The 8,450-nt window shown below is 36.8% G+C and overlaps 1 protein-coding gene across 1 annotated transcript; it reads left to right on the plus strand.

Moving 5' to 3' along the window:
- Positions 1-1,020: 1,020 nt before the first annotated feature.
- LOC124864753 (SUN domain-containing protein 2-like) lies at positions 1,021-7,613 on the plus strand. The gene is made up of 10 exons (XM_047359660.1): positions 1,021-1,163; positions 1,561-1,651; positions 1,748-1,893; positions 2,005-2,274; positions 2,384-2,496; positions 2,641-2,814; positions 3,666-3,755; positions 5,874-6,009; positions 6,819-6,907; positions 7,258-7,613. Exons 1-8 carry the CDS (start codon positions 1,148-1,150, stop codon positions 5,985-5,987), a joined length of 1,014 nt encoding a protein of 337 aa, XP_047215616.1. The 5' UTR covers positions 1,021-1,147; the 3' UTR covers positions 5,988-6,009; positions 6,819-6,907; positions 7,258-7,613.
- The last annotated feature ends 837 nt before the right edge of the window (positions 7,614-8,450 follow it).

Below are 8,450 nucleotides of genomic sequence, written 5' to 3' on the forward strand. Positions count from 1 at the left end.
ACCTTTTCAAGTTTTAGTTGAATACCCCTGCCTTAGACTATCCATTTTAATAATACAGCAGTGAAGTGGTAGTTAGTGGAGGCGGGTGGATTTACTCCAGTGCCTCCAGTGGCAGAGCAAAGTATTACAAGAAGAAACACTTCTCAAGCCTCTCAAAATGTTCATTTTCTCATTTGCCTTTCAGAGCAGAACAAAAAACAACTAAAAGTTTAAAACTTTTTCCGGCTAGATTTTTTTTAATTGCAGCTCACTTCTAAAGTCATGAGAAAAAGATAATTTGGTGATACTTAGAAAATGTCTATTATTTTTTTGTTTTCACTTGCCTTTCAGGGCAGAACAAAAAAACAAGACACTGTATGTGTTCCCAGACCAGTAGAGATATATAGTAACCCGAGCAATTTCTGGGTGGTGAGATCCACAGTAGTAAAAAGCACAAATGCATTGAAGGAGCGAAAAAATCAGCAATCATAAAGAACACTTATAACATAAGAATAAAACGTTATGCACTCATTCAAAGGTGTTTAATAGGAAAAAAATGGTTGATTTTGGTGGTAAACAGTAGAAATGAAATATTTACTTTCATTTCTGAAAATTGAAGGCCTAGCATTTCATACTCATTGTTTATATTTTACACTGTGAGACTAAAAACTGTTGTTTCAATATGAGGACACTTTCTCCTCATATGACTTAAGAGGCTAATCAGTTCTAAAGTGAAGGCTTCACAGAAACTAATATCTGACTTATATTTGACATATTCGGGGCTTGTAAAATAGCAGCCCCAAACACGTTACATGCAAAATAACAAATTGTTTGAGAGTTGTTTTTTTTTTGAGACAGAAACATCCATAATAAAAGAGAAACATCTTTTAGCATCAGTTAATTTATTTACATGTAAGCCTGTCTATGCAAACTCATTCATTTCCTAGAACTGCTTGAAATAATCTAGTAAAGTCCAGCAAGTAGTGTGTGTGGGCTGGGACTGCTGGACATTGTGATGTCACATAGAGTGACATCAGATTCTTTTAGAACTTGTGTCAAAAAGAGAAGAACTTTACCCAGAATTCCCACATTTCTATCTGTGGAGCTGAAAGGGAGAGACAGACTTTAAGAAACTGAAGCAAGATTTCATTTACTCAGCTATAACACAATGAACATCATTCAAAGTAAGTATTTAGTGAGGCAAATAACACAAATTTAACTCCTGGGTAAGATTTTTTGAAGGAACTGTGACAGTAATGTTAGAGCTACTTTTAACAAGATAGACTTTCAGTTTTTCAGCTCGAAATCAAATTGTTTTAGTTACTGTTTAAATTGATTATTGAACATCTCCTAATTGTGCTCTAAGCACTTTTCTGCATGTTTGGCAACCTGTTTGAGTAAACATGTGAGAGCAGAAAACAAAGAAACAGCAGTAAAAATCTGATTAGCAACACTTTGCTCAATTATAGCTTTGAATTTACAAAAACGGACAAAAGAAAGTTTACTGTACCGTCGTGTCATATGTTTGAAATGCTTTTTGTCAGAGTCACTGACCACCTTCTCCTGTCTGTTTTTCTTCAGCTAAGTTAAGAAGAAGCCTTAGACTACTTTATAATGGATACTACAACTCTGATGGGTTACCGACCATTTCATACAGAGAGACCAGAGTCAGGTAAGTTGAATCATTAAATATTTTTAGATCTTACAATCATCTGCTGACGAACAAACATGTTTACACATTTGTAATTGTTCCACCTTGGCCCACAAGGAGGTGCAGAAATCGTCGGCCTGTAAAGACGGATAAAACAGAGGTCCCTGTACAAGATAGATTTGACAGCAGCATAAAGGCAAACCAGAAGAAGTACACACTGTTACAGTTTTGGTGGATCGTCATTGTCCTCTCTCTGTTTTATGGTAACTGCTCTCCTTTCACAAACAAACAATTTGGAAGTGTTGTAGAAAATCTGTCTTTTAAAAGCCATGTCACTGACTGTCATTTTCTGCTCATTCCTCCTCATCCATCAGGAAGTACCTGCCTGTTTACTGCCCTGCAATCGAAACCTTCAGAGTCACTTATTACGCCAGCTACAACGGACACGGTACGCTTTTCTGTACTTAATCTAAACACTAGTTTCAATTTCTTGCATTGTTGTTCACAGGTCTTAACCCCAGGATGTAAGGATCAGGAAAAACATTCAAAGGATCTGCATGAAGAGTTGCTGAGTTTGAAGAAAAAGCTGGACTACCTTCTACCATCAGCAGATCTGTTGCCCAACTTTGCTCTGGAATCTCAAGGTAAGCAATTAGTATATCATAAATCAGCGATAAGATCGTAAACCAGATTGCATATTTTCAATATTAAGGTTTCCTGACTGACATTATTGGTGTTTTGTGTTTGGTACAGGAGCAAGGATTTTACACCAAAGGACCTCAGACACATATCAGATGGTAGAAGCATGTCGTTGGTTTGGATTACCAATATGGCGACCAGCTGTAGACCCAAAGATTGTTATACAGGTATGAACGACACTCTAAACATTAAATGAATGTTAGGCTGTGTGGTAATTCTTTTTTTTCTATAAAATATTACGGTGGGATTTTTCTTTTCTCTTAGTCTTGGCACCCACCCTAAACTTTGCTTTTTATTCTTTTTCTGTTCAGGGAAAATCACACCTGCTTCCAGGACAGTGCTGGGCCTTTGCAGGTTCCCAGGGACATTTATCCATCGCCCTGTCCCACAAAGTCTCCATCAGCCATGTCTCCATGGGTCACATTCCCAAAATGGTATCCCCGACTGGCTCCATCTCCAGCGCTCCAAGAGAGTTTTCTGTTTATGTAAGTCATGCATCATGAGTGTCACAACTCTAACAAACCTTATATAACACAAAAGTTTACCTTACCTTACTAAAATATTGCAGCATATGTTCCTACATAACACATAATCTCATTCTAAACTCTGCAGACTCTCTGTCTGCATGGATGAATATTATCTCACTCATAGACTGCGTAAAAAAGTATTGAATTTTCATCTCCAGATCCTTGGGTATCAAAAAATAAATACATAAATGAGACAGTAATGCAAAATGAATGTACTGGCCCCTTATTCCGTAGGACTCTTCATTCAATATAGTCATATTCAATAAATTCAAAAATATGAGGCTCGTTTATCAGATTAAATATATCTATTGCTAATAGATACATTATCTACCTGTAACTAAGCAGGTATTAAACATCTTTTTCTTATTTTCATGCCCAGATAATGGGATTAAATATGTTTTTATTTGAATAATGTAATATTCCAATTTTAAATGTAATATTTTCATTATTGTAAGCAGAGAAATCATCACAAGGCCTGAAGAAACACTTGAAAACGTTTGTGTGTGATTAATCTACATAATGTGTTTCACAAAACACATTATATAAATAAATAAAGTTTTTAAATAATAAGCAGATTTATTGAGTATGAATTTAAATGCACTGTACAAGAAGGGGAAACATTAAATGTGACACAGGTGCTTCATAGACAATACATGACTTAATGTTTCACAGAATGTAATTAATTCGTTTATATTTATTCCAACATCAGACATGTTTTGAATACACCAATAAACTGTGTAACACTAACTTTCACAGATATAGAGAAAAGAGAATATTCATCTGGATTTCTATGTTTTCTTGTCCTTCAGGGAAATAAGGATTTGGAAGATGTGGAGAGTCTTTTGGGAACTTTTCTCTATGATGAAGATGGAGACCATCTACAGACCTTCAAACTTCCTGTAAATATGTCAAACTTATTAATTCAAACCCTAGCTAAGTTTTTACAGAAGCCCAGATCGAGTGTCTCTGCTATTAATATTTTTCTGGTTATTTTCTCAAGATGAGAAAATTATTTCATCATCACAAAAAAGCGGTTATCTTGTGATAACGAGATATTTGCATGAGGAAAAAAGCTTCATGTTGAGCTGACAAGAAAATGGTCATTTAAAAATCTGTTTGTGTCTTCTAATCCGATTAATTTCTCTTGCATCTGACCATGGTTTTATTATTTATTACTGATATTAAATGGAAAAAAATAACAAAAAAGCCAGACCATTTTATGCTGACAATGTTTCAATTCAAAATGCTGCTGTGAAATTTGAATGTAAGTCTCTAAGTTTGTTCTTTTTTCATATTTTTTGTACTTTTTGTACATTAAACCCTTCATTGAGGTTTTTGAAAACAATGAGAGAATAATCTTTTATAACAAATATATTTACATAGTTTACGAATGACCCTTAAATGCCCCATCAAGCAGACCATAGTTTTACAAAAAGACAAGGAGAAACTAGTAAAGCACAGAGATACAGAAGCACTGAAGAGAATAGCAAACAAAAACTGTTGATTAATTTCAACATCCTCACTGTAGGAGCTCAAAACAACTATTTCTTCCTCATCCAAAAAACTTGGCATCACAAGATAACACTGTTTTACAAGAAATAAAAAAAATCTTGTCTGATCACAAAATAACAGTAATAACACATTTCGTTGTATCGGGATTACAACATACCGTATTTTCCGCACTATAAGGCGCACCGGATTATAAGGCGCACCTTCAATGAATGGCCTATTTTAGAACTTTTTTCATATATAGGGCGCACCGGATTATAAGGCACATAAAATAGAAGCTACTGCAGTCAAACGTTTGACTGGGGTTGCGTTATGCATCCAATAGATGGAGCTGTGCTAAAGAGAATGTCAACAAAACAGATAAGTCAGTCAAACTTTATTAATACACTACAAACCAGCGTTCTGATAACTCCATTCACTCTCATGGTAAGGTCTCCTCTACATAGAATTCTATTGAATAGAGCCAACCACACGTTAGGAATGCATTGGAGTCTATGAAGTTGAAGTTGAAATCAAACGTTAGTTAAAACGTGAAAGGGAACTTTTCCCTGATTCAGTAAACACGTAAAAGAAACAGTTTGATGCACTAAATCAAACGTTAGTACTGTTAACCTTTCCTGTTTCTGTCCCCTGACCGTAGTCTGATGACACAGGGGAGACGCTTTCTCCAGGGCCGAAGTTACTAGTTTCCTCGGGGTTAACTCCCTCACTCATACGTTGCTGAGTTGAGCATGAAGAAACAGCATCAAAACACTGAGTTGTTGACGAGATTCGGGGTTCTTTTTAATGACTTTGCAGCACGTAAAAACACAGGGCTTACAGACTCATACACCGCTGCTCCGGTCGCCGTCTCTACCCACCCCACACACACAATAATACCGACGTCACTCCTTCACTCTTGATTCTCAGCTACGGCAGCACACAGCGCCACCTCTGTCCGGAGGAGTAATGTCAACATCTTCCATACACACACACGAAACATACACCCCACACACTGAGCTTCTAATCACATATAATTCAGGCAATTCCTGCAACAGTACATTCAAACGTTATACACACACAAGTGGTGTTGGACTAGGAGTAAGCACAGTACAGGTGTTTACCGCTATTACTTCGGCGACGCCCCTGACTACGGTAGCCGTAATGCTGCAAGCGGTGCGGCTTTGTAGTTTACCAGTCGTACTGAAACATTTTGACAGAGCGTACAACCAGTATGGATCAACCAATTAACCAATTGATCCACATATAAGGCGCTCCGGATTACAAGGCGCACTGTCATTTTTTGAAAAAATTAAAGGTTTTTAAGTGCGCCTTATAGTGCGGAAAATACGGTAATTATTTTCTTGCGATCTTGGCAAAATCTACATAACAAATATTTATAGCAAGGACAGCTCCACATGGCTTCAGTGTATTTTAATACAGATTTACTTTGTTTTCATCATCTTTTGTATTTGTACCTATCAGTCATCAAACTAACACATCTGATTTGTATCTGTCTGGGCCCACAGGATCGTAAAGCTGGTTCCTTCCGCTTCATGAGGTTACAAGTGAACAGCAACTGGGGCCATCCTGAGTATACGTGTCTCTATGGCTTTCGAGTGCATGGAAAACTGGCACAATGAACAGGAGGACAAAAAGAGGTTAAAAAAGAGGGTAGTAAGTATGGACACAGGTAATGTTATGTGAAGGTGAATCAGACTGAAAAAGCTAAAAAGTCAGAAGTCATTTCAATTGGTCATGTGGAAATTGTGCTTTTGAAAATATCTGTTAATGTTTTTTGTCCAATTTCCACAAAAAATGTTGGCAATTTTCAGTCTGATTCAGTCTGATTCACCTTCACTTAAAAGGTGCAACAAAAAGAGCACATGAGCATATGGTTCATAATTTTTCTGGGTTCTTGTATATTTAGCATGTTCTCTCTGTGTTTTCATTGGTTTTCTCCTGGTGCTCTGGTTTGTCTCCCAAACTAAACATGCATGAAAACAAAATCAGCACAGATATAACAAAACATACCATTAGGTAGCATATATAACTTGACATAACACAGATGAGATAACATAACATGTTATACATAATATTCCAGGCCGTTGCACCCCACTTGTGGAATCCCCTTTCAATGTTTTTATGCCGTGTCGAATTCACTGATTATTTCAAAATGCAGCTCAAAACATATTTGTACAGATAGGCTTTTAATTACTGTAATGTTTATAAATATGATGTTTATATTTGTTTTTCTTTTTCTTATGTTTTTGTGAAGCACTTTGTGATTTTATCTGTGAAAGGTGCTACACAAATAAAATTGTACCTACTTGCTTTACTTACTTAAGATAAAATCAGATTATACTGTCTGTTCCATAAAAAGCAGAAATATTCCTACATCAGGGACTCAATAATAAAAACATAAAAATTACACACATTTAAAAACACTCTTGTAGTTGAATGTTCTCTCTGAGTTTTCATAGGTTTTCTCCAGGTGCTCTGGTTTCCTCCCAAACCAAACTTGATTTAAGAAGTTTTGATCGGATAGACAACATAAAAAAAGGTAAGTTTAGATAGATAGATAACATTACATAATGTAACACAAGAAAAGATAAGGTAATATAAGATAAAATAACATACTATACATGTGATAAGATAAATAAATAAAATATACACATTTAAAAACACTCTTTCAAACACCTTCACAGCAACAGCTAAAACTTATATGATAATATATGTTAACACTAATCTGTAGATCTAAACCAGTTAGAAGTAACATAGACACATAAATGATCAAAATTAAAAACCTTCCGTCTTTGAGTGATACGGGAACACAGCTCCATGTCTTTGTAACTAATGGATAAACTAGGAAAATTCTTCTCTAACAATTTTTGACAAAATTTATACTTTTAGGACTGACTCCAAAGAGCTGCTCCTTCAGGTTGCTGCTAGAGGCTCTGACTGCTTGAGGACCAGATACACTGAGCATTATTCATTCACATCTCAATTGATTATAATGTGTGCTAATATTGTTATCTAATTTGTGTTTCTTCTTTCAGAGATTCGGAACCAGCTTTGTGTTTATGTGTTTCTGTTCTGTCCTGTCCTGTTTGAAGCCAGCCAGCAGAGGCAGATGGCTGCTCATCCTGAGCCTGGTTCTGCTGGAGTTTCTTCCTTTTCAAAGGAAGTTTTTCTCTCCACTGTTGCCTTGTGCTTGCTCAGGATGGGGGATCAAATCAGATTGAATATTTGATGAGATCCGCTGGTGACCCCTTTGAAGAATCGCCACCTTAACGTGGTGGAGGGGTTTGAGTACCCCTATGATCCTGATGAAGATTTTGTCTTGGGCTTCAGCCCATAGAAGGGCTTCCCATGGCAAGTTGATATCAGGGAGGGGTCAGACTAAGAGCGATTCAAGGTTTTCATTGAAGGACAGGCAACAAGATCCGGTGGTTCTAGGAAATAGACTCTAATCTATTAGAGTTATGGTTGAGGTGCAAACACACCCTCCATTTCTGCTACCTTTATGACCCCTTCTCTTTTCCAATGGTTATAATCAGTCTGACAGAGAGAGGTATCCCAATCCTTGTGGTTTTTAGTATAACAATGACCATCAGTGGGACCCTTTGTGGGGTGCCTTCAGACGACATTGTTGTAAATAAGCGCCATTTAATTAAATAATCTGAACTAAAACTATCTGTGTAGTTATGCTGCTATAGGCTTAGGCTGCTGGAGGACATAATGACCACTTTCACCCTCTTCACTACATTCTCACACTACTTTCCAATTTTGCATTATTTGCTGTTATTTCAGCTTTTAACTTTGTTCTCTCTTTTCTCTTCCTAGAAGCTACACCTGGCCTGACTCTGTGTCTACCTGTGACACCTTTCTGAAGAGGGGAATCGTCCGAGCTTCTGCTGGCAACAACTTAATGCTCACCCTCTACCAATGATCCACATGGCCCTGTATTTCAGTGTTTAACATGGCGATTGACTGAGCTTAAATGTAACTAACTCTATGTGCTCTCTTTCAGACTCTAACCTTGAAAACTGGCTCAGAGTTTATCTGTTCTTTCTTTCTAGATGAAACGACTAAAGGAGCTACAT

The sequence above is a fragment of the Girardinichthys multiradiatus genome, chromosome 3 (assembly GCF_021462225.1).
Source record: "Girardinichthys multiradiatus isolate DD_20200921_A chromosome 3, DD_fGirMul_XY1, whole genome shotgun sequence".
Taxonomy (NCBI): domain Eukaryota; kingdom Metazoa; phylum Chordata; class Actinopteri; order Cyprinodontiformes; family Goodeidae; genus Girardinichthys; species Girardinichthys multiradiatus.

Excerpts from the sequence above, each read along its gene's own strand:
- LOC124864753 (XM_047359660.1), top strand. Across the intron at positions 2,497-2,640 it reads ACCCAAAGATTGTTATACAG|GGAAAATCACACCTGCTTCC; the intron begins GTATGAACGACA and ends TTTTCTGTTCAG. Across the intron at positions 2,815-3,665 it reads CAAGAGAGTTTTCTGTTTAT|GGAAATAAGGATTTGGAAGA; the intron begins GTAAGTCATGCA and ends CTTGTCCTTCAG.